Raw genomic sequence first — 27,702 nt, forward strand, 5'->3', positions numbered from 1 at the left:
ACTTTTGCTTTATTGTGGTCGGTCTATCAATAAACACTCCGTCGAACACTAGCACGTCGTTTGCCTTGTAGACACAAGCGTTGTGAGAGTCACACACACACACACACACACACACACACATGGTGGGTCGAGGTGACAAAGCAAAACGAAGGCCTTCAATTCGCACCAGGGTCTTAAAACAGAAGGTCTGGCTGATATGCGTGCGTTTGCATATTAAATGAGCAGTTCTGTCTGTTAGTGACCTGTTAACTTCATCTGTTCCTCATTATTATTCCATTATCACCTTTGAAAACGGAGGCTTCCCGGAAACCACCAGCACTGAGTTTGATTTCTGCCTCTTCATCACCGGGATTTATGGCTGTAAAAGCCTCTGCAAAATACACAAATAAAGAAACTTTGACGTTCTTAAGCTCTTAGTTCTCAGGGAAACATTACTTTTGAACAAGTCGGAACATTTAAACACTTTCCACACTAAAATGTTTCAGAAAACACGTTTCATTAACCCCCTAACTGTTCCTTTTTGAGAATACACATGAAAATGCACTATCCAAAGTTAAAGGGCTGTAATTCAAGAATGCTTTGGAACTTCTTTTGTTTTAAAGAAGACACTCGGCAGATTATTGCTGAAGTGAAAGCTAATTCAAAATATGTAAGTATGAAAAAGTTATGGAAATTTAAATTTACTGTAAATAAAAAATACTGTACTAAATATATATTTTACAAAACAATTTTAATCTAAAATTACTATAAAATCAAAGCCATATGTCTAACCAAGTTGTGTTCCAAATTTGACATCACAAAATATTGAAGTCCACATGAGATTTTGTTTAGACGCTGTACTAAAAAATATCCACCAGGTGTTATTCTAATTCCATTGATTGATGCATTTTCCTGGAAATTTGTCACAAAACAGTCCCCAAATATGGACCCTCGAGACTCAGACCTTTCCGACGATATGCGTCTTGTCAAGATTAGAAAAGATTTTGATTATAAAGTCGTTAAAATAAATGTTGTAATATGAATGAATTTGAGTTTCCATGGTAACGCAACATCCAATTTCAATTTCAATTTTGAGTTCGTAAGCTTTCAAATGATACCTAATTTATGATATTTACTCAAATATATAATACGAAACCCACATGAAAAAATACTACAGTATATTATAGTAAAATTACAGTAAAATGACTTTAGTAAATACTATAGTGTTTTTGAACCATGCTATAGTAAAGATACTACAGTAAATTGTAGTATATTATAGTATTTACTACACTTTGTTAATTTACTGTAGTATAATTACTATAGTACGGTTCAAAAACACTATAGTATTTACTAGAGTCATTTTACTGTAATTTTACTATAATATACTTTAATATACTATAGTATTTTTTCATGTGGGAAAAAAAGCCGATCACAAAAAGAGCGCACAGTTAAGGGGTTAAAGGAACAATAATAGAATGGAAACGTTACTTTTGAACGACATTTAAACACTTTCCCAACTAAAAAATGTTTCAGAAAAGACGTTTTATTAAAGGAACAATATGTTCTTATAGCATTTGATATGCAACGACATTCCAATATTACAAGTAAACGTTCAAAGAATGTTATATCGTGAGTAAAATAAGGTCATTTTAACGTTTTTACAACAAATTTGCAAACTCAACTCATGTTTATGACTTTTACACATGTACTAAAGTACTGTTATGAATATACCATAGTAGTGTTTGATTACCATATTCAAAACAGGTACTTTAGTGCGTATCAACACTAAAACCCGCGCAGGCCATGGTTAACATCAGTTGATGGTGAATGGCATTGGTTATGATATCTTAGTGTGTGTGTGTGTGTGTGTGTGTGTGTGTGTGTGTGTGTGTGTGTGTGTGTGTGTGTGTGTGTGTGTGTGTGTGTGTGTGTGTGTGTGAGTTTTCGTCTAAGAAAGCGACAGAAACTCTAGTATCGGAATACACACTCGTAACGAGCCGCGGTTCCTGTCGGTTTCCCGCGTGAATGAGTTCCTAATATCTTCCGTTATCACCTCATGATGAAATGCAAAGGGCTCATGATCGATTGATGATGGATTCCCATTCTCAGCGGATGCGCGCGCAGGTGTGAAGCACCATCAGCATGAACACAACACACACCTTACACACACTCGAGCACCTCGTGTGTACCTGTGAACTCATTTCGGAAACGCTAATACACACACAGGCCATTTGCTGTGTATATTGTGATGTTTAGTTCTGTCTCACATGTCTGTTAACGGAGCACTAACACACACACACACACACACACACACACACACACACACACACACACACACACGCGTGAGTAAATGTGAAAGATTTAGTTTGAAAGATTTAGACTCGTATTATTTATTCCAGACACAGAAAGCAGAAGGTCCTTTAAGACAAAGCCCTCCCTCTCTCTCTCTCTCTCTCTCTCTCTCTCTCTCTCTCTCTCTCTCTCTCTCTCTCTCTCTCTCTCTCTCTCTCTAATCTCAGAGTGAAGTCTCTGCTGGAGTTTATTGCGCGCGCCTTTCTCATGTAGAGCATCCCGCGCGCGCTCTATAGTCGTGTTTAACATGTGCATGGCGGGAAGGCGGCGGGGATCCCAGCGGCTTCCGGAGCGCCCGATATATTCCCACACTTTATTATTTTGTGATTTTATTATTCCATTATTCGCCATCATTTAGAGCCTTTCAAATCCTGGCAAAGGGGAAATGACCCCATAGCCGCACACAGCGCGGGAAGCCTTTAATAAAACCATCGTGATTTACAATACAAATTATCATCATCATTAGTAGCGTTATTAGCGCTATTGTGCCCGTGCTTTGAATCCTTGGAGGGAGAAATGTTATTAACACATCATTCATGGAAGTTTTTCCCTGAAACGATTTTAAAGTTCTTGTTTCAGAGAAGATTAAAATGTAACGTTTGAAGAATGATAAGTTACATCACCAGCTAACACAAACATGTCCTTATTTATGAACGTTCTCTGAACCTTCAACTCCTCCAGGTGTTTACATGTTCTAAAAACAGTTATATCAACATTCCATTCTTCAAACATTATGGGAACGTTCTCTGAGTGTTACTCTAGAGTGTTCTCTGAGTGTTACTCTTGAGTGTTCTCTGAGCGTTACTCTAGAGTGTTCTCTGAGCGTTACTCTAGAGTGTTCTCTGAGTGTTACTCTTGAGTGTTCTCTGAGTGTTACTCTTGAGTGTTCTCTGAGTGTTACTCTTGAGTGTTCTCTGAGCGTTACTCTTGAGTGTTCTCTGAGCGTTACTCTTGAGTGTTCTCTGAGTGTTACTCTTGAGTGTTCTCTGAGTGTTACTCTTGAGTGTTCTCTGAGCGTTACTCTTGAGTGTTCTCTGAGCGTTACTCTTGAGTGTTCTCTGAGTGTTACTCTTGAGTGTTCTCTGAGCGTTACTCTTGAGTGTTCTCTGAGCGTTACTCTTGAGTGTTCTCTGAGTGTTACTCTTGAGTGTTCTCTGAGCGTTACTCTTGAGTGTTCTCTGAGTGTTACTCTTGAGTGTTCTCTTAGTGTTACTCTTGAGTGTTCTCTGAGCGTTACTCTTGAGTGTTCTCTGAGCGTTACTCTTGAGTGTTCTCTGAGTGTTACTCTTGAGTGTTCTCTGAGTGTTACTCTTGAGTGTTCTCTTAGTGTTACTCTTGAGTGTTCTCTGAGTGTTACTCTTGAGTGTTCTCTGAGCGTTACTCTTGAGTGTTCTCTGAGTGTTACTCTTGAGTGTTCTCTGAGCGTTACTCTTGAGTGTTCTCTGAGCGTTACTCTTGTTCTCTGAGCGTTACTCTTGAGTGTTCTCTGAGCGTTACTCTTGAGTGTTCTCTGAGCGTTACTCTTGAGTGTTCTCTGAGTGTTACTCTTGAGTGTTCTCTTAGTGTTACTCTTGAGTGTTCTCTGAGTGTTACTCTTGAGTGTTCTCTGAGCGTTACTCTTGAGTGTTCTCTGAGCGTTACTCTTGAGTGTTCTCTGAGTGTTACTCTTGAGTGTTCTCTGAGCGTTACTCTTGAGTGTTCTCTGAGCGTTACTCTTGTTCTCTGAGCGTTACTCTTGAGTGTTCTCTGAGCGTTACTCTTGAGTGTTCTCTGAGCGTTACTCTTGAGTGTTCTCTGAGCGTTACTCTTGAGTGTTCTCTGAGCGTTACTCTTGAGTGTTCTCTGAGCGTTACTCTTGAGTGTTCTCTGAGCATTACTCTTGAGTGTTCTCTGAGCGTTACTCTTGAGTGTTCTCTGAGTGTTACTCTTGAGTGTTCTCTGAGCGTTACTCTTGAGTGTTACTCTTGAGTGTTCTCTGAGTGTTACTCTTGAGTGTTCTCTGAGCGTTACTCTTGAGTGTTCTCTGAGTGTTACTCTTGAGTGTTCTCTGAGCGTTACTCTTGAGTGTTACTCTTGAGTGTTCTCTGAGTGTTACTCTTGAGTGTTCTCTGAGCGTTACTCTTGAGTGTTCTCTGAGCGTTACTCTTGAGTGTTCTCTGAGTGTTACTCTTGAGTGTTCTCTGAGCGTTACTCTTGAGTGTTACTCTTGAGTGTTCTCTGAGTGTTACTCTTGAGTGTTCTCTGAGTGTTACTCTTGAGTGTTCTCTGAGCGTTACTCTTGAGTGTTCTCTGAGCGTTACTCTTGAGTGTTCTCTGAGCGTTACTCTTGAGTGTTACTCTTGAGTGTTCTCTGAGTGTTACTCTTGAGTGTTCTCTGAGTGTTACTCTTGAGTGTTCTCTGAGCGTTACTCTTGAGTGTTCTCTGAGCGTTACTCTTGAGTGTTCTCTGAGTGTTACTCTTGAGTGTTCTCTGAGCGTTACTCTTGAGTGTTACTCTTGAGTGTTCTCTGAGTGTTACTCTTGAGTGTTCTCTGAGTGTTACTCTTGAGTGTTCTCTGAGCGTTACTCTTGAGTGTTCTCTGAGCGTTACTCTTGAGTGTTCTCTGAGCGTTACTCTTGAGTGTTACTCTTGAGTGTTCTCTGAGTGTTACTCTTGAGTGTTCTCTGAGTGTTACTCTTGAGTGTTCTCTGAGCGTTACTCTTGAGTGTTCTCTGAGTGTTACTCTTGAGTGTTCTCTGAGCGTTACTCTTGAGTGTTCTCTGAGCGTTACTCTTGAGTGTTCTCTGAGTGTTACTCTTGAGTGTTCTCTGAGTGTTACTCTTGAGTGTTCTCTGGGCGTTACTCTTGAGTGTTCTCTGAGTGTTACTCTTGAGTGTTCTCTGAGCGTTACTCTTGAGTGTTCTCTGAGCGTTACTCTTGAGTGTTCTCTGAGTGTTACTCTTGAGTGTTCTCTGAGCGTTACTCTTGAGTGTTCTCTGAGCGTTACTCTTGTTCTCTGAGCGTTACTCTTGAGTGTTCTCTGAGCGTTACTCTTGAGTGTTCTCTGAGCGTTACTCTTGAGTGTTCTCTGAGCGTTACTCTTGAGTGTTCTCTGAGCGTTACTCTTGAGTGTTCTCTGAGCGTTACTCTTGAGTGTTCTCTGAGCATTACTCTTGAGTGTTCTCTGAGCGTTACTCTTGAGTGTTCTCTGAGTGTTACTCTTGAGTGTTCTCTGAGCGTTACTCTTGAGTGTTACTCTTGAGTGTTCTCTGAGTGTTACTCTTGAGTGTTCTCTGAGCGTTACTCTTGAGTGTTCTCTGAGTGTTACTCTTGAGTGTTCTCTGAGCGTTACTCTTGAGTGTTACTCTTGAGTGTTCTCTGAGTGTTACTCTTGAGTGTTCTCTGAGCGTTACTCTTGAGTGTTCTCTGAGCGTTACTCTTGAGTGTTCTCTGAGTGTTACTCTTGAGTGTTCTCTGAGCGTTACTCTTGAGTGTTACTCTTGAGTGTTCTCTGAGTGTTACTCTTGAGTGTTCTCTGAGTGTTACTCTTGAGTGTTCTCTGAGCGTTACTCTTGAGTGTTCTCTGAGCGTTACTCTTGAGTGTTCTCTGAGCGTTACTCTTGAGTGTTACTCTTGAGTGTTCTCTGAGTGTTACTCTTGAGTGTTCTCTGAGTGTTACTCTTGAGTGTTCTCTGAGCGTTACTCTTGAGTGTTCTCTGAGCGTTACTCTTGAGTGTTCTCTGAGTGTTACTCTTGAGTGTTCTCTGAGCGTTACTCTTGAGTGTTACTCTTGAGTGTTCTCTGAGTGTTACTCTTGAGTGTTCTCTGAGTGTTACTCTTGAGTGTTCTCTGAGCGTTACTCTTGAGTGTTCTCTGAGCGTTACTCTTGAGTGTTCTCTGAGCGTTACTCTTGAGTGTTACTCTTGAGTGTTCTCTGAGTGTTACTCTTGAGTGTTCTCTGAGTGTTACTCTTGAGTGTTCTCTGAGTGTTACTCTTGAGTGTTCTCTGGGCGTTACTCTTGAGTGTTCTCTGAGTGTTACTCTTGAGTGTTCTCTGAGTGTTACTCTTGAGTGTTCTCTGAGCGTTACTCTTGAGTGTTACTCTTGAGTGTTCTCTGAGTGTTACTCTTGAGTGTTCTCTGAGTGTTACTCTTGAGTGTTCTCTGAGTGTTACTCTTGAGTGTTCTCTGAGTGTTACTCTTGAGTGTTCTCTGAGTGTTACTCTTGAGTGTTCTCTGAGTGTTACTCTTGAGTGTTCTCTGAGTGTTACTCTTGAGTGTTCTCTGAGTGTTACTCTTGAGTGTTCTCTGAGCGTTACTCTTGAGTGTTCTCTGAGTGTTACTCTTGAGTGTTCTCTGAGTGTTACTCTTGAGTGTTCTCTGAGTGTTACTCTTGAGTGTTCTCTGAGCGTTACTCTTGAGTGTTCTCTGAGTGTTACTCTTGAGTGTTCTCTGAGTGTTACTCTTGAGTGTTCTCTGAGTGTTACTCTTGAGTGTTCTCTGAGCGTTACTCTTGAATGTTCTGAAACAATTATAGTATATTTAAAAAACATTAAAAAGGAGGGAAAAGTTCCAATAATGGTACAAGAATGTTTGTTCATAATGTTCCCCGTTGGCTGGAGATGAATTTCTCTCTGATTAATGTCATTAAACTGTTAATCATAAAAGGAAAGCCATTATATATGAAGAGGAAGTGCCACATTGATCTTCTGAGGCTGATGGGGTTCTCAGATTAACTGTGTATTAATGTAAGTGCTTGTGTTTCGACTTCAAACACCGCAGATGAAACTGAGTTGAGTCTCATCACACACTTCAACTCATCAAGTGTTTTTATCCCCAGAAGAACTGCAATTGCGTTTGGTTTCTCGGTGAACACTCATTGTTCTCCTGAAAGAAAGGAAGTCTTGGGAAATAAAGGACTCCCACTCAGCCTTTGATTGAAGCAGGGGGCTGATGAGGGTCAAGCACATTCAAATGAGAACCCAGAGGACAAATACTGGGAACGTTCTTCAAGTTTAGCAGCGTTTGTGTGGTTCTTTGGAGACGTGTTTCAATCTCCAGGTTATACAGAATAATGTTTTGCTTTGTGGGGTTTTTAAGCGCCAGTTCTTTCGCGGACATATACAAAAAGCATCTTTTCATGCTATTTTCTTTTCATTAGCCTATTCATGATGCAATTATTTGAAGGAAAAAACAACCACGTTTAACAATGAAAGCGAAACTGAGCGAGTGGGAAAGATGCCAGAATTAAAGCGCGTTTGGAAAGTGTGTGTTAAAGGTTGATATTCGCAGGTGAAGTTTGGGAGCATCTGAGGCCACGCCCCTCCGAGCACCGGATAAAACCGAGAGTCGCTCGCGCTAACGGCGCACACACTCACTCACACACACCGTGAGAAACACCCGAGCTCAGTCTGAGGAGGACCGTTATTATAGCATTAGCTCTCTTATACAGCGAGAGCATTGGCTTGTGTTGCTGGAGAAAGGACGCGGAGTTCGGGATGGAGGCGCCGCGACTGCTGTGGATCCTGCTCTGCGCGCTCATCTCCGCGACGCGGGGCTCGAGGCTCAAGACCCCCGCCTTACCCATCCAGCCCGAGCGGGAGCCCATCACATCCAAGGGCCTGTCCGGTAAGAGCCGCGTTTCATCTCCAAACAACCCCACACACACACACACACACACACACACACACACACACACACACACACACACACACACACACACACACACACACACACACGCGCAACCGTCCCAGCGCATTCTGTGATATAAAGAACACAAGTTCTTCATGGATCCACCAACTGCATCAAACCTTTACTTTTAAGAGTGTAGATTTCTGAAGAGTTATTATTGGCTGTATTCTTGACTTTCTGGTAGTTCATTGCGACTCTTCAGATCTTAAACCAAGAAACTTTCATTGATGGAAATGTTCTAAAGTTAATTAAAAACGTTTTTTTTTCTTGGCTACTACTATATACAGATTCATAATTAACATGAGTAATGCATAATGTATAATAATTCTAAAGTGAAGGTCATAGTAACCCATTAGTAATTACTCAAGTGTTACTACATCCATCAGGAGTTATTATTCTAAAGTGAAAAACATAACTCTGTAGTAATGACTGAAGACATTGTATACTTTTAGGTTGTTTTTTTGTGTGTGTAAAGTTTTGGATAGTAACACTTGAGTTTAGTGGGTTACCATGATCTTCACTTTAGAATACTGATCCAAATAATGAGTAATTCCTATAGAAGTGTGTAGTAACACTTGAGTCACAATCCAAAAAACATCAAAACCTTACTATGACTTCAGTCGTTACTACAGAGTTATGTTTTTCACTTTATAATATTGATCCAAATAATTAGTAGTTTCTTCTGAAGGATGTTGTAACACCACCGATGGGTAATTGGATCAGTATTCTAAAGAGAAAAACATAACTCTGTAGTAATGACTGTAAACTTTTGAGGTTTTTGTAAAGTTTTGGAAAGTAGTGACTCAAGTCAAGTGTTACTACATCCTTCAGTTATGTTTTTCACTTTAGATTACTGATCCAAATCATTAGTAGTTCCTTCTGATGTATGTAGTAACACTTGAGTCACTACTTATGGGTTACTATGACCTTCAATTTAGAATTAATTATACATTTTGCATTATTCATGTTAATTATGGATCTTATAGTAGTTCTGGGAGTTATGAAAAAATAGTAGTTTTTGATTCGCTAATAGTGAAATACCACACTCAACTGAGCGCTATTACTTACTAATTCATTAATCAGAGTTCCTTGTTAGTTAATAGTAGTTACTATAGTGTTAATAATTTGGTCCTGTGTAGTTATTCGTTAATGATGGATCTGTATTATAAAGTCTTACCAGAAATCTTTATATCTAATCTTAAATCTTAATTAATTCTTAAGTTAAGTTCATAGTAACCCATTAATAATGACTCAAGTGTTACTACATCCTTCAGAAGGAACTACTAATTATTTGGATCAGTATTCTAAAGTGAAAAACATAACTCTAGTAATCACTGAAGACATTGTAAACTTTTGATTTTTTGTAAGGTTTTGGATAGTAACACTTGAGTTTGTACTAGTGGATTACCATGATCTTCACTTTAGAATACTGATCCAAATAATGAGTAATTCCTATAGAAGTGTGTAGTAACACTTGAGTCACTACTATCCAAAACTTACAAAAACCTCAAAAGTTTACAGTCATTACTACAGAGTTATGTTTTTCACTTTATAATATTGATCCAAATAATGAGTAACTCCTTCTGAAGGATGTAGTAACACTTGAGTCATTACTAAAGGGTTACTATGACCTTCACTCAGAATTAATTATACATTACTCGTGTTAATTATGAATCTGTATATAGTAGTTCTGGGAGTTATGCAAATAATAGTAGTTTTTGATTAGCTAATAGTGAACTACCTCATTCAACTGACCGCTATTACTTACTAATTCATTAATCAGAGTTCCTTGTTAGTCAATAGTAGTTACTAGAGTGTTAATACTACATTTGGATCAGTATTCTAAAGTGAAAAACATAACTCTGTAGTAATGACTGTAAACTTTTGATGTTTTATAGTTTTGGATAGTAGTGACTCAAGTGTTACTACACACTTCTATAGGAATTACTCATTAATTGGATCAGTATTCTAAAGTGAAGATCATGGTAATCCACTAGTAATTACTCAAGTGTTACTATCCAAAACCTTACAAAAAAATCTAAAGTTTACAGTCCTTACTACAGAGTTATGTTTTTTTAACTTTAGAATACTGACCCAAATGTAGTATTAACAATCTAGTAACTACTATTAACTAACAAGGAACTCTGATTAACGAATTAGTAAGTAATAGCGCTCAGTTGAATGAGGTAGTTCACTATTAGCTAATCAATAGCTACTATTATTTGCATAACTCCCAGAACTACTATATACAGATTCATAATTAACACGAGTACTGTATGATTAATTCTGAGTGAAGGTCATAGTAACCCTTTAGTAATGACTCAAGTGTTATTCAAAAGTAACTAATAATTATTTGGATCAGTATTATAAAGTGAAAAACATAACCCTGTAGTAATGACTGTAAACTTTTGATTTTTTTTGGTAAGGTTTTGGATAGTAACACATGAGTAATTACTAGTGGGTTACCATGAACTTCACTTTAGAATACTGATCCAATTAATGAGTAACTCCTTCTGAAGGATGTAGTAACACTTGAGTCATTACTAAAGGGTTACTATGACCTTCACTCAGAATTAATCATCCATTACTCGTGTTAATTATGAATCTGTATATAGTAGTTCTGGGAGTTATGCAAATAATAGTAGCTATTGATTAGTGAACTTCCTCATTCAACTGAGCGCTATTACTTACTAATTCATTCATCAGAGTTCCTTGTTAGTCAATAGTAGTTACTATAGTGTTAATACTGCGTTACTCATTTGTTCCTGTGTAGTTACTCATTAATGATGGATCTGTACTCTAAAGTGTCACCAGATTTCTGAAGTCATTATTGGCTGTAAAGGCTTTGACTTTATGATGTTTCATTGCGACTCTTCAGATCGACTTCCATTGATGGAAATGTTTTCTTTGTTATGCGAACGCAAACATTCTTGAAATGTTTCAGAGAACATTGAAAACTGAAGCATTCCATTAATGATGTATATAACGCATTAACCTGACGACAGAAGGCCATCAGCCCTAGCCCAGAACACAGATCTGAGGACTGTGATAATCTCCAAAGAGCCACATAAACACTCGCACTCTCCGTTTATCTCTGCATGGCCGTGGTTTACGTGTGTGTGTGTGTGTGTGTCTGAGAGTGTTTAGCCGAACAATAAATTGTTTAATAGTCTGGCTCAGTAAAGGGAGGCTGTAAACGGACCTCATTCCAGATGCATTAAACACCACATTTACTCGAATCTCTCATTCTGTCTTCAAAACAAAGCGGAGGAGATGTTTTGGTTCCCAGCGCTGGTTTGCTCGCTGCTCGTTTTAGCGGGTGTTCTTGAAGGATTGGCTCGCAAACGGCCGCTTGAAGCTGATTTGTGCACATTCCCCATGCTCTCACACACACAGACACACACACAGACGGCCTCACGCTGCTCTGGTTTATTGTCTCACTCAGGTTGCTCCTTCGGCGGCCGCTTCTATTCTCTGGAAGACACGTGGCACCCAGACCTGGGCGAGCCCTTCGGCGTGATGCCCTGCGTGATGTGCCACTGCGAGCCGGTGAGTGGGACTGAGGAAGGTCACTGATCTAATCCTCCGCGGCGCTCTAGATTAACGGGTTTCCTTCTCTCTCCCAGCAGCAGAGGAGCCGGCGAGGGAAGGTGTTTGGGAAGGTGAGCTGCCGGAATATGAAGCAGGACTGTCCCGAGCCGGCCTGCGACGATCCGGTCCTGCTTCCGGGACACTGCTGCAAAACATGCCCCAAAGGTAAAAGAAGGAGTGCGTGTTTCCCTGTGGATGGTCAACAGATGGTCACTCCCTCCAGAAAAACATGATTATGCAATCGCATGATTTAATGCATAATCAGCCGCATTTTTTCAAATACGCCGCACTTTCGCCCATGTAAATTGCCTATTTCTGCATGAAAAATATGCAGGGCTAGCATGATTTCATAATCCCCGCATTTTCGTTGCAAGGAAGTCATATATATTAGCAGAAAGTTGAAAAATGAAAAAAGAGCCGCCATTTCCCCCTGTTGCCATGGGAACGTTTTAAAGTGATGTAATTACCTGACGTGAACGTAATCGAAAAGCTGCAAACCCCGTGGAGAAACCACAGATATCGCTAAACCATAGATATCGCTAAACCACAGATATCGCTAAACCATAGATATCGCTAAACTATCGCTAAACCACAGATATCGCTGAAACCACTGAAACCACAGATATCGCTGAAACCACTGAAACCACAGATATCGCTGAAACCACAGATATCGCTGAAACCACAGATATCGCTAAACTATCGCTAAACCACAGATATCGCTGAAACCATAGATATCGCTAAACTATCGCTAAACCACAGATATCGCTGAAACCACTGAAACCACAGATATCGCTGAAACCACAGATATCGCTGAAACCATAGATATCGCTAAACTATCGCTAAACCACAGATATCGCTGAAACCATAGATATCGCTGAAACCATAGATATCACTAAACTATCGCTAAACCACAGATATCGCTGAAACCATAGATATCACTAAACTATCGCTAAACCACAGATATCGCTGAAACCATAGATATCACTAAACTATCGCTGAAACCACAGATATCGCTGAAACCATAGATATCGCTAAACTATCGCTAAACCACAGATATCGCTGAAACCACAGATATCGCTGAAACCATAGATATCGCTAAACTATCGCTAAACCACAGATATCGCTGAAACCATAGATATCGCTAAACTATCGCTAAACCACAGATATCGCTGAAACCACAGATATCGCTAAACTATCGCTAAACCACAGATATCGCTGAAACCATAGATATCGCTGAAACCATAGATATCACTAAACCACAGATATCACTTAACCACAGATATCGCTGAAACCATAGATATCGCTAAACTATCGCTAAACCACAGATATCGCTGAAACCACAGATATCGCTGAAACCACAGATATCGCTGAAACCATAGATATCACTAAACCACAGATATCGCTAAACCACAGATATCGCTAAACCACAGATATCGCTGAAACCATAGATATCGCTAAACCACAGATATCGCTAAACCACAGATATTGCTAAACCATAGATATCGCTAAACCATAGATATCGCTAAACCACAGATATCGCTAAACCACAGATATCGCTAAACCATAGATATCGCTAAACCACAGATATCTCTAAACCACAGATATCTCTAAACCACAGATATCTCTAAACCACAGATATCGCTAAACCACAGATATCGCTAAACCACAGATATCGCTGAAACCATAGATATCACTAAACCACAGATATCGCTAAACCATAGATATCGCTAAACCACAGATATCTCTAAACCACAGATATCTCTAAACCACAGATATCTCTAAACCACAGATATCGCTAAACCACAGATATCGCTAAACCATAGATATCGCTAAACCACAGATATCGCTAAACCACAGATATCGCTAAACCATAGATATCGCTAAACCACAGATATCTCTAAACCACAGATATCTCTAAACCACAGATATCTCTAAACCACAGATATCTCTAAACCACAGATATCGCTAAACCACAGATATCGCTAAACCACAGATATCTCTAAACCACAGATATCGCTAAACCACAGATATCGCTAAACCACAGATATCTCTAAACCACAGATATCTCTAAACCACAGATATCGCTAAACCACAGATATCTCTAAACCACAGATATCTCTAAACCACAGATATCGCTGAAACCATAGATATCGCTAAACCACAGATATCGCTAAACCACAGATATCGCTAAACCATAGATATCGCTAAACCACAGATATCGCTGAAACCATAGATATCGCTAAACCACAGATATCGCTAAACCACAGATATCGCTGAAACCATAGATATCGCTAAACCACAGATATCTCTAAACCACAGATATCGCTAAACCACAGATATCGCTAAACCACAGATATCGCTAAACCACAGATATCGCTAAACCATAGATATCGCTGAAACCATGATAAAGCTCGCACATTCACATTCGTCAACAAAAATAACAGCAAAAGACCAAAGCAAAGCAGTTTCCCGGTGTGATGACCGATTTCAAAACACGGCATCATGAAGCTTCGAAGCGTTACGAATCAGTGAGTCGATTCAGCGGTTCAGAGCGTTATGAATCAGTGAGTCGACTCAGCGGTTTGAAGCGTTATGAATCAGTGAGTCGATTCAGCGGTTTGAAGCGTTATGAATCAGTGAGTCGATTCAGCGGTTTGGAGCGTTATGAATCAGTGAGTCGATTCAGTGGTTTGGAGCGTTATGAATCAGTGAGTCGATTCAGCGGTTTGGAGCGTTATGAATCAGTGAGTCGACTCAGCGGTTTGGCACAGCATATTCCTTTTGTAAAGCTACAGAACTTGTTTGACTCAATGTTTTGTAAATTTGAGCCGTGTGTTTATTAAGGTCTTCAATAAAACAAGATGAGAACTTAAATATTCCCAGCACTTTCTGTGATGTAGTGCTTTTTTTTCTCTTTTTCATTAAACCACAGTTTTTGCAAGTTCCTGCAATTTTATTGCATGAATATCCTGCATTTTCCTTCGCATTTTTTAAGAAAACGTGCCGCATAATCAAGGATTTTTAACCCGCAACAATCACAAAAAAGACGCATTTTTCTGGAAGGACTGACTGGTGTGAAAAGAAATAATGGAAAGTTTGAACGATTGATGGGCCTCGCGCTCATGTTTATGGATGCCGCTCTTGAACTTTGACTCTATTGTACATTCCTGACATCATGCACTTTGGTTTCCATGGTTACAGGCGACTCCGGGAGGAAGGAGGCGGAGTCTTTGTTCGAGTTCTTCCAGGAGAAAGACGACGACCTGCACAAGTCGTACAACGACAGATCTTACGTCAGCTCTGAAGAGAACAGCCACAGAGACAGCACGACTGGTGAGACTCCACACACACACACACACACACACACACACACACACACACACACACACACACACGCTCCAGTCATGTTCAGCCGGGTCACACTGCTGTGTTCTGCAGATTTCGTGGCTCTGCTGACGGGTGTGATGGACTCGTGGCTGCCCAGCTCCAGCGGCGTCGCTCGGGCCAGATTCTCTCTGAGCCGCACCAGCCTGAGCTTCTCCATCACCTTCCAGAGGTAAAGCACCACCACAGCAGAGGATCTGCCTCTCTATTCTCCATCTGCCTCTCTATTCTCCATCACTCACTCCATCTGCCTCTCTATTCTCCATCACTCACTCCATCTGCCTCTCTATTCTCCATCACTCACTCCATCTGCCTCTCTATTCTCCATCTGCCTCTCTATTCTCCATCTGCCTCTCTCATCTCCATCTGCCTCTCTCTATTCTCCATCTGCCTCTCTATTCTCCATCTGCCTCTCTATTCTCCATCTGCCTCTCTATTCTCCATCTGCCTCTCTATTCTCCATCTGCCTCTCTATTCTCCATCTGCCTCTCTCATCTCCATCTGCCTCTCTCTATTCTCCATCTGCCTCTCTCTATTCTCCATCTGCCTCTCTATTCTCCATCTGCCTCTCTATTCTCCATCTGCCTCTCTCATCTCCATCTGCCTCTCTATTCTCCATCTGCCTCTCTCATCTCCATCTGCCTCTCTATTCTCCATCTGCCTCTCTATTCTCCATCTGCCTCTCTCATCTCCATCTGCCTCTCTATTCTCCATCTGCCTCTCTCTATTCTCCATCTGCCTCTCTATTCTCCATCTGCCTCTCTCATCTCCATCTGCCTCTCTCTATTCTCCATCTGCCTCTCTATTCTCCATCTGCCTCTCTCATCTCCATCTGCCTCTCTCATCTCCATCTGCCTCTCTATTCTCCATCTGCCTCTCTCTATTCTCCATCTGCCTCTCTATTCTCCATCTGCCTCTCTCATCTCCATCTGCCTCTCTCTATTCTCCATCTGCCTCTCTATTCTCCATCTGCCTCTCTCATCTCCATCTGCCTCTCTCATCTCCATCTGCCTCTCTCATCTCCATCTGCCTCTCTCTATTCTCCATCTGCCTCTCTATTCTCCATCTGCCTCTCTCATCTCCATCTGCCTCTCTCTATTCTCCATCTGCCTCTCTATTCTCCATCTGCCTCTCTCTATTCTCCATCTGCCTCTCTCATCTCCATCTGCCTCTCTCTATTCTCCATCTGCCTCTCTATTCTCCATCTGCCTCTCTCATCTCCATCTGCCTCTCTCATCTCCATCACTCACTCCATCTGCCTCTCTCATCTCCATCTGCCTCTCTATTCTCCATCTGCCTCTCTATTCTCCATCTGCCTCTCTCATCTCCATCTGCCTCTCTCATCTCCATCTGCCTCTCTATTCTCCATCTGCCTCTCTCTATTCTCCATCTGCCTCTCTCATCTCCATCTGCCTCTCTATTCTCCATCTGCCTCTCTCATCTCCATCTGCCTCTCTCTATTCTCCATCTGCCTCTCTCATCTCCATCTGCCCCTCTCATCTCCATCTGCCTCTCTCTATTCTCCATCTGCCTCTCTATTCTCCATCTGCCTCTCTATTCTCCATCTGCCTCTCTCTATTCTCCATCTGCCTCTCTCATCTCCATCTGCCTCTCTATTCTCCATCTGCCTCTCTCTATTCTCCATCTGCCTCTCTATTCTCCATCTGCCTCTCTCATCTCCATCTGCCTCTCTCATCTCCATCTGCCTCTCTCATCTCCATCTGCCTCTCTCTATTCTCCATCTGCCTCTCTATTCTCCATCTGCCTCTCTATTCTCCATCTGCCTCTCTCTATTCTCCATCTGCCTCTCTATTCTCCATCTGCCTCTCTCTATTCTCCATCTGCCTCTCTATTCTCCATCTGCCTCTCTCATCTCCATCTGCCTCTCTATTCTCCATCTGCCTCTCTATTCTCCATCTGCCTCTCTCATCTCCATCTGCCTCTCTCTATTCTCCATCTGCCTCTCTATTCTCCATCTGCCTCTCTATTCTCCATCTGCCTCTCTCATCTCCATCTGCCTCTCTCTATTCTCCATCTGCCTCTCTCTATTCTCCATCTGCCTCTCTCATCTCCATCTGCCTCTCTCATCTCCATCTGCCTCTCTCTATTCTCCATCGGCCTCTCTCATCTCCATCTGCCTCTCTCATCTCCATCACTCACTCCATCTGCCTCTCGCATCTCCATCTGCCTCTCTATTCTCCATCTGCCGCTCTCATCTCCATCTGCCTCTCTCATCTCCATCTGCCTCTCTATTCTCCATCTGCCTCTCTATTCTCCATCTGCCTCTCTCATCTCCATCTGCCTCTCTATTCTCCATCTGCCTCTCTCATCTCCATCTGCCTCTCTCTATTCTCCATCTGCCTCTCTCTATTCTCCATCTGCCTCTCTCATCTCCATCTGCCTCTCTATTCTCCATCTGCCTCTCTATTCTCCATCTGCCTCTCTCATCTCCATCTGCCTCTCTCATCTCCATCACTAACTCCATCTGCCTCTCTCATCTCCATCTGCCTCTCTATTCTCCATCTGCCTCTCTCATCTCCATCTGCCTCTCTCATCTCCATCTGCCTCTCTATTCTCCATCTGCCTCTCTCATCTCCATCTGCCTCTCTATTCTCCATCTGCCTCTCTATTCTCCATCTGCCTCTCTATTCTCCATCTGCCTCTCTATTCTCCATCTGCCTCTCTCATCTCCATCTGCCTCTCTCATCTCCATCTGCCTCTCTCATCTCCATCTGCCTCTCTATTCTCCATCTGCCTCTCTCTATTCTCCATCTGCCTCTCTCATCTCCATCTGCCTCTCTATTCTCCATCTGCCTCTCTCATCTCCATCTGCCTCTCTCATCTCCATCTGCCTCTCTCATCTCCATCTGCCTCTCTATTCTCCATCTGCCTCTCTCTATTCTCCATCTGCCTCTCTCATCTCCATCACTCACTCCATCTGCCTCTCTATTCTCCATCACTCACTCCATCTGCCTCTCTCATCTCCATCACTCACTCCATCTGCCTCTCTCATCTCCATCACTCACTCCATCTGCCTCTCTATTCTCCATCACTCACTCCATCTGCCTCTCTATTCTCCATCACTCACTCCATCTGCCTCTCTCATCTCCATCACTCACTCCATCTGCCTCTCTATTCTCCATCTGCCTCTCTATTCTCCATCACTCACTCCATCTGCCTCTCTATTCTCCATCACTCACTCCATCTGCCTCTCTATTCTCCATCACTCACTCCATCTGCCTCTCTATTCTCCATCACTCACTCCATCTGCCTCTCTCATCTCCATCACTCACTCCATCTGCCTCTCTCATCTCCATCACTCACTCCATCTGCCTCTCTATTCTCCATCACTCACTCCATCTGCCTCTCTCACCTCCTTCACTCACTCCATCTGCCTCTCTCACCTCCTTCACTCACTCCATCTGCCTCTCTCATCTCCATCACTCACTCCATCTGCCTCTCTATTCTCCATCACTCACTCCATCTGCCTCTCTCATCTCCATCACTCACTCCATCTGCCTCTCTATTCTCCATCACTCACTCCATCTGCCTCTCTCCCCTCCTTCACTCACTCCATCTGCCTCTCTCCCCTCCATCACTCACTCCATCTGCCTCTCTCACCTCCATCACTCACTCCATCTGCCTCTCTCCCCTCCTTCACTCACTCCATCTGCCTCTCTCACCTCCATCACTCACTCCATCTGCCTCTCTATTCTCCATCACTCAATCCATCTGCCTCTGTCACCTCCATCACTCACTCCATCTGCCTCTCTATTCTCCATCACTCACTCCATCTGCCTCTCTCATCTCCTTCACTCACTCCATCTGCCTCTCTCACCTCCATCACTCACTCCATCTGCCTCTCTCATCTCCATCACTCACTCCATCTGCCTCTCTCACCTCCATCACTCACTCCATCTGCCTCTCTCATCTCCATCACTCACTCCATCTGCCTCTCTCACCTCCATCACTCACTCCATCTGTCTCTCTCATCTCCATCACTCACTCCATCTGCCTCTCTCATCTCCATCACTCACTCCATCTGCCTCTCTCATCTCCATCACTCACTCCATCTGCCTCTCTATTCTCCATCACTCACTCCATCTGCCTCTCTCTATTCTCCATCACTCACTCCATCTGCCTCTCTATTCTCCATCACTCACTCCATCTGCCTCTCTCACCTCCATCACTCACTTCATCTGCCTCTCTATTCTCCATCACTCACTCCATCTGCCTCTCTCTATTCTCCATCACTCACTCCATCTGCCTCTCTATTCTCCATCACTCACTCCATCTGCCTCTCTCTATTCTCCATCACTCACTCCATCTGCCTCTCTATTCTCCATCACTCACTCCATCTGCCTCTCTCACCTCCATCACTCACTCCATCTGCCTCTCTCATCTCCATCACTCACTCCATCTGCCTCTCTCACCTCCATCTGCCTCTCTCATCTCCATCACTCACTCCATCTGCCTCTCTATTCTCCATCACTCACTCCATCTGCCTCTCTATTCTCCATCACTCACTCCATCTGCCTCTCTCATCTCCATCACTCACTCCATCTGCCTCTCTCATCTCCATCACTCAATCCATCTGCCTCTCTCATCTCCATCACTCACTCCATCTGCCTCTCTCATCTCCATCACTCACTCCATCTGCCTCTCTCATCTCCATCACTCAATCCATCTGCCTCTCTCACCTCCATCACTCACTCCATCTGCCTCTCTCCCCTCCTTCACTCACTCCATCTGCCTCTCTCACCTCCATCACTCACTCCATCTGCCTCTCTATTCTCCATCACTCACTCCATCTGCCTCTCTCACCACCTTCACTAACTCCATCTGCCTCTCTCACCTCCTTCACTCACTCCATCTGCCTCTCTATTCTCCATCACTCACTCCATCTGCCTCTCTCATCTCCTTCACTCACTCCATCTGCCTCTCTCCCCTCCTTCACTCACTCCATCTGCCTCTCTCCCCTCCTTCACTCACTCCATCTGCCTCTCTCCCCTCCATCACTCACTCCATCTGCCTCTCTCCCCTCCTTCACTCACTCCATCTGCCTCTCTCACCTCCATCACTCACTCCATCTGCCTCTCTATTCTCCATCACTCAATCCATCTGCCTCTCTCACCTCCATCACTCAATCCATCTGCCTCTCTCACCTCCATCACTCAATCCATCTGCCTCTCTCACCTCCATCACTCAATCCATCTGCCTCTCTCACCTCCATCACTCAATCCATCTGCCTCTCTCATCTCCATCACTCACTCCATCTGCCTCTCTATTCTCCATCACTCACTCCATCTGCCTCTCTCATCTCCATCACTCACTCCATCTGCCTCTCTATTCTCCATCACTCACTCCATCTGCCTCTCTCCCCTCCTTCACTCACTCCATCTGCCTCTCTCCCCTCCATCACTCACTCCATCTGCCTCTCTCCCCTCCTTCACTCACTCCATCTGCCTCTCTCACCTCCATCACTCACTCCATCTGCCTCTCTATTCTCCATCACTCAATCCATCTGCCTCTCTCACCTCCTTCACTCACTCCATCTGCCTCTCTCACCTCCATCACTCACTCCATCTGCCTCTCTATTCTCCATCACTCACTCCATCTGCCTCTCTCACCTCCTTCACTCACTCCATCTGCCTCTCTCACCTCCTTCACTCACTCCATCTGCCTCTCTATTCTCCATCACTCACTCCATCTGCCTCTCTATTCTCCATCACTCACTCCATCTGCCTCTCTCTATTCTCCATCACTCACTCCATCTGCCTCTCTCATCTCCATCACTCACTCCATCTGCCTCTCTTTTCTCCATCACTCACTCCATCTGCCTCTCTATTCTCCATCACTCACTCCATCTGCCTCTCTCATCTCCATCACTCACTCCATCTGCCTCTCTATTCTCCATCACTCACTCCATCTGCCTCTCTATTCTCCATCACTCACTCCATCTGCCTCTCTCCCCTCCTTCACTCACTCCATCTGCCTCTCTCCCCTCCATCACTCACTCCATCTGCCTCTCTCCCCTCCTTCACTCACTCCATCTGCCTCTCTCATCTCCATCACTCACTCCATCTGCCTCTCTATTCTCCATCACTCACTCCATCTGCCTCTCTATTCTCCATCACTCACTCCATCTGCCTCTCTCCCCTCCTTCACTCACTCCATCTGCCTCTCTCCCCTCCATCACTCACTCCATCTGCCTCTCTCCCCTCCTTCACTCACTCCATCTGCCTCTCTCCCCTCCTTCACTCACTCCATCTGCCTCTCTCCCCTCCTTCACTCACTCCATCTGCCTCTCTCCCCTCCATCACTCACTCCATCTGCCTCTCTCCCCTCCTTCACTCACTCCATCTGCCTCTCTCACCTCCATCACTCACTCCATCTGCCTCTCTATTCTCCATCACTCAATCCATCTGCCTCTCTCACCTCCTTCACTCACTCCATCTGCCTCTCTCACCTCCATCACTCACTCCATCTGCCTCTCTATTCTCCATCACTCAATCCATCTGCCTCTCTCCCCTCCTTCACTCACTCCATCTGCCTCTCTCACCTCCATCACTCAATCCATCTGCCTCTCTCACCTCCATCACTCAATCCATCTGCCTCTCTCACCTCCATCACTCAATCCATCTGCCTCTCTCACCTCCATCACTCAATCCATCTGCCTCTCTCACCTCCATCACTCACTCCATCTGTCTCTCTCATCTCCATCACTCACTCCATCTGCCTCTCTCATCTCCATCACTCACTCCATCTGCCTCTCTCATCTCCATCACTCACTCCATCTGCCTCTCTATTCTCCATCACTCACTCCATCTGCCTCTCTCTATTCTCCATCACTCACTCCATCTGCCTCTCTATTCTCCATCACTCACTCCATCTGCCTCTCTCACCTCCATCACTCACTTCATCTGCCTCTCTATTCTCCATCACTCACTCCATCTGCCTCTCTCTATTCTCCATCACTCACTCCATCTGCCTCTCTATTCTCCATCACTCACTCCATCTGCCTCTCTCTATTCTCCATCACTCACTCCATCTGCCTCTCTATTCTCCATCACTCACTCCATCTGCCTCTCTCACCTCCATCACTCACTCCATCTGCCTCTCTCATCTCCATCACTCACTCCATCTGCCTCTCTCACCTCCATCTGCCTCTCTCATCTCCATCACTCACTCCATCTGCCTCTCTATTCTCCATCACTCACTCCATCTGCCTCTCTATTCTCCATCACTCACTCCATCTGCCTCTCTATTCTCCATCACTCACTCCATCTGCCTCTCTCATCTCCATCACTCACTCCAGCTGCCTCTCTCATCTCCATCACTCAATCCATCTGCCTCTCTCATCTCCATCACTCACTCCATCTGCCTCTCTCATCTCCATCACTCACTCCATCTGCCCCTCTCATCTCCATCACTCAATCCATCTGCCTCTCTCACCTCCATCACTCACTCCATCTGCCTCTCTCCCCTCCTTCACTCACTCCATCTGCCTCTCTCACCTCCATCACTCACTCCATCTGCCTCTCTATTCTCCATCACTCACTCCATCTGCCTCTCTCACCTCCTTCACTCACTCCATCTGCCTCTCTCACCTCCTTCACTCACTCCATCTGCCTCTCTATTCTCCATCACTCACTCCATCTGCCTCTCTCTATTCTCCATCACTCACTCCATCTGCCTCTCTCACCTCCATCACTCACTCCATCTGCCTCTCTATTCTCCATCACTCACTCCATCTGCCTTTCTCACCTCCATCACTCACTCCATCTGCCTCTCTATTCTCCATCACTCACTCCATCTGCCTTTCTCACCTCCATCACTCACTCCATCTGCCTCTCTCACCTCCTTCACTCACTCCATCTGCCTCTCTCATCTCCATCACTCACTCCATCTGCCTCTCTATTCTCCATCACTCACTCCATCTGCCTCTCTCTATTCTCCATCACTCACTCCATCTGCCTCTCTCACCTCCATCACTCACTCCATCTGCCTCTCTATTCTCCATCACTCACTCCATCTGCCTCTCTCACCTCCATCACTCACTCCATCTGCCTCTCTATTCTCCATCACTCACTCCATCTGCCTCTCTCACCTCCATCACTCACTCCATCTGCCTCTCTATTCTCCATCACTCACTCCATCTGCCTCTCTCACCTCCATCACTCACTCCATCTGCCTCTCTATTCTCCATCACTCACTCCATCTGCCTCTCTCACCTCCATCACTCACTCCATCTGCCTCTCTCTATTCTCCATCACTCACTCCATCTGCCTCTCTCACCTCCATCACTCACTCCATCTGCCTCTCTATTCTCCATCACTCACTCCATCTGCCTCTCTCACCTCCATCACTCACTCCATCTGCCTCTCTATTCTCCATCACTCACTCCATCTGCCTTTCTCACCTCCATCACTCACTCCATCTGCCTCTCTCACCTCCTTCACTCACTCCATCTGCCTCTCTCACCTCCATCACTCACTCCATCTGCCTCTCTATTCTCCATCACTCACTCCATCTGCCTCTCTCACCTCCTTCACTCACTCCATCTGCCTCTCTCACCTCCTTCACTCACTCCATCTGCCTCTCTATTCTCCATCACTCACTCCATCTGCCTCTCTATTCTCCATCACTCACTCCATCTGCCTCTCTCTATTCTCCATCACTCACTCCATCTGCCTCTCTCATCTCCATCACTCACTCCATCTGCCTCTCTATTCTCCATCACTCACTCCATCTGCCTCTCTCATCTCCATCACTCACTCCATCTGCCTCTCTATTCTCCATCACTCACTCCATCTGCCTCTCTCCCCTCCTTCACTCACTCCATCTGCCTCTCTCCCCTCCATCACTCACTCCATCTGCCTCTCTCACCTCCATCACTCACTCCATCTGCCTCTCTCCCCTCCTTCACTCACTCCATCTGCCTCTCTCACCTCCATCACTCACTCCATCTGCCTCTCTATTCTCCATCACTCAATCCATCTGCCTCTCTCACCTCCTTCACTCACTCCATCTGCCTCTCTCACCTCCATCACTCACTCCATCTGCCTCTCTATTCTCCATCACTCACTCCATCTGCCTCTCTCACCTCCTTCACTCACTCCATCTGCCTCTCTCACCTCCTTCACTCACTCCATCTGCCTCTCTATTCTCCATCACTCACTCCATCTGCCTCTCTATTCTCCATCACTCACTCCATCTGCCTCTCTCTATTCTCCATCACTCACTCCATCTGCCTCTCTCATCTCCATCACTCACTCCATCTGCCTCTCTTTTCTCCATCACTCACTCCATCTGCCTCTCTATTCTCCATCACTCACTCCATCTGCCTCTCTCATCTCCATCACTCACTCCATCTGCCTCTCTATTCTCCATCACTCACTCCATCTGCCTCTCTATTCTCCATCACTCACTCCATCTGCCTCTCTCCCCTCCTTCACTCACTCCATCTGCCTCTCTCCCCTCCATCACTCACTCCATCTGCCTCTCTCCCCTCCTTCACTCACTCCATCTGCCTCTCTCATCTCCATCACTCACTCCATCTGCCTCTCTATTCTCCATCACTCACTCCATCTGCCTCTCTATTCTCCATCACTCACTCCATCTGCCTCTCTCCCCTCCTTCACTCACTCCATCTGCCTCTCTCCCCTCCATCACTCACTCCATCTGCCTCTCTCCCCTCCTTCACTCACTCCATCTGCCTCTCTCCCCTCCATCACTCACTCCATCTGCCTCTCTCCCCTCCTTCACTCACTCCATCTGCCTCTCTCCCCTCCTTCACTCACTCCATCTGCCTCTCTCCCCTCCATCACTCACTCCATCTGCCTCTCTCCCCTCCTTCACTCACTCCATCTGCCTCTCTCACCTCCATCACTCACTCCATCTGCCTCTCTATTCTCCATCACTCAATCCATCTGCCTCTCTCACCTCCATCACTCAATCCATCTGCCTCTCTCACCTCCATCACTCAATCCATCTGCCTCTCTCACCTCCATCACTCAATCCATCTGCCTCTCTCACCTCCATCACTCAATCCATCTGCCTCTCTCATCTCCATCACTCACTCCATCTGCCTCTCTATTCTCCATCACTCACTCCATCTGCCTCTCTCATCTCCATCACTCACTCCATCTGCCTCTCTATTCTCCATCACTCACTCCATCTGCCTCTCTCCCCTCCTTCACTCACTCCATCTGCCTCTCTCACCTCCATCACTCACTCCATCTGCCTCTCTCCCCTCCTTCACTCACTCCATCTGCCTCTCTCACCTCCATCACTCACTCCATCTGCCTCTCTCACCTCCTTCACTCACTCCATCTGCCTCTCTCCCCTCCTTCACTCACTCCATCTGCCTCTCTCACCTCCATCACTCACTCCATCTGCCTCTCTCACCTCCATCACTCACTCCATCTGCCTCTCTCCCCTCCTTCACTCACTCCATCTGCCTCTCTCACCTCCATCACTCACTCCATCTGCCTCTCTATTCTCCATCACTCAATCCATCTGCCTCTCTCACCTCCTTCACTCACTCCATCTGCCTCTCTCACCTCCATCACTCACTCCATCTGCCTCTCTATTCTCCATCACTCACTCCATCTGCCTCTCTCACCTCCTTCACTCACTCCATCTGCCTCTCTCACCTCCTTCACTCACTCCATCTGCCTCTCTATTCTCCATCACTCACTCCATCTGCCTCTCTATTCTCCATCACTCACTCCATCTGCCTCTCTCTATTCTCCATCACTCACTCCATCTGCCTCTCTCATCTCCATCACTCACTCCATCTGCCTCTCTTTTCTCCATCACTCACTCCATCTGCCTCTCTATTCTCCATCACTCACTCCATCTGCCTCTCTCATCTCCATCACTCACTCCATCTGCCTCTCTATTCTCCATCACTCACTCCATCTGCCTCTCTATTCTCCATCACTCACTCCATCTGCCTCTCTCCCCTCCTTCACTCACTCCATCTGCCTCTCTCCCCTCCATCACTCACTCCATCTGCCTCTCTCCCCTCCTTCACTCACTCCATCTGCCTCTCTCATCTCCATCACTCACTCCATCTGCCTCTCTCACCTCCATCACTCACTCCATCTGCCTCTCTCACCTCCATCACTCACTCCATCTGCCTCTCTATTCTCCATCACTCAATCCATCTGCCTCTCTCCCCTCCATCACTCACTCCATCTGCCTCTCTCCCCTCCTTCACTCACTCCATCTGCCTCTCTCCCCTCCATCACTCACTCCATCTGCCTCTCTCCCCTCCTTCACTCACTCCATCTGCCTCTCTCCCCTCCTTCACTCACTCCATCTGCCTCTCTCCCCTCCATCACTCACTCCATCTGCCTCTCTCCCCTCCTTCACTCACTCCATCTGCCTCTCTCACCTCCATCACTCACTCCATCTGCCTCTCTATTCTCCATCACTCAATCCATCTGCCTCTCTCACCTCCATCACTCAATCCATCTGCCTCTCTCACCTCCATCACTCAATCCATCTGCCTCTCTCACCGCCATCACTCAATCCATCTGCCTCTCTCACCTCCATCACTCACTCCATCTGCCTCTCTCATCTCCATCACTCACTTCATCTGCCTCTCTCACCTCCATCACTCACTCCATCTGCCTCTCTCATCTCCATCACTCACTTCATCTGCCTCTCTCACCTCCATCACTCACTTCATGCTTCTGTTTGTGTGTCAGGATGAACAGGCCGAGCAGCATCAGCTTCCTGGACTCTGACGGAAACACTGCGTTTGAGTTTAGGGTCCCGCGAGCAGATACAGACATGGTGAGCATATCCTTCACTACAACTACACTCATTGAGGATCTAATGTGATGTTTAACCGTGTGTTCAAAAAGTAACGCTCAGAGAACACTCAAGAGTAACACTCAGAGAACACTCAAGAGTAACGCTCAGAGAACACTCAAGAGTAACACTCAGAGAACACTCAAGAGTAACACTCAGAGAACACTCAAGAGTAACACTCAGAGAACACTCAAGAGTAACACTCAGAGAACACTCAAGAGTAACACTCAGAGAACACTCAAGAGTAACACTCAGAGAACACTCAAGAGTAACACTCAGAGAACACTCAAGAGTAACACTCAGAGAACACTCAAGAGTAACGCTCAGAGAACACTCAAGAGTAACACTCAGAACACTCAAGAGTAACACTCAGAGAACACTCAAGAGTAACGCTCAGAGAACACTCAAGAGTAACACTGAGAGAACACTCAAGAGTAACACTCAGAACACTCAAGAGTAACACTCAGAGAACACTCAAGAGTAACACTCAGAGAACACTCAAGAGTAACACTGAGAGAACACTCAAGAGTAACACTCAGAACACTCAAGAGTAACACTCAGAGAACACTCAAGAGTAACACTCAGAGAACACTCAAGAGTAACGCTCAGAGAACACTCAAGAGTAACACTCAGAACACTCAAGAGTAACACTCAGAGAACACTCAAGAGTAACACTCAGAGAACACTCAAGAGTAACACTCAGAGAACACTCAAGAGTAACACTCAGAACACTCAAGAGTAACACTCAGAGAACACTCAAGAGTAACGCTCAGAGAACACTCAAGAGTAACACTCAGAACACTCAAGAGTAACACTCAGAGAACACTCAAGAGTAACACTCAGAGAACACTCAAGAGTAACACTCAGAACACTCAAGAGTAACACTCAGAGAACACTCAA

General features: G+C 45.0%; 1 protein-coding gene across 1 annotated transcript in view; it reads left to right on the forward strand.

Moving 5' to 3' along the window:
- The first annotated feature begins 7,676 nt into the window (after positions 1–7,676).
- The window catches only part of chrd (chordin), a 47,340-nt gene continuing 27,314 nt past the window's right edge, over positions 7,677–27,702 (forward strand). Inside the window, exons 1-6 of the mRNA XM_079823454.1 lie at positions 7,677–7,938; positions 11,447–11,550; positions 11,631–11,757; positions 14,794–14,925; positions 15,031–15,148; positions 26,697–26,784. Of these exons, the coding sequence (XP_079679580.1) occupies positions 7,809–7,938; positions 11,447–11,550; positions 11,631–11,757; positions 14,794–14,925; positions 15,031–15,148; positions 26,697–26,784 (699 nt within the window). The 5' untranslated portion in view covers positions 7,677–7,808. The remainder of the gene's footprint in view (positions 7,939–11,446; positions 11,551–11,630; positions 11,758–14,793; positions 14,926–15,030; positions 15,149–26,696; positions 26,785–27,702) is intronic.

This window comes from Gobio gobio, assembly GCF_949357685.1.
Source record: "Gobio gobio genome assembly, chromosome: 8".
In the NCBI taxonomy this organism is placed as follows: Eukaryota; Metazoa; Chordata; class Actinopteri; order Cypriniformes; family Gobionidae; genus Gobio; species Gobio gobio.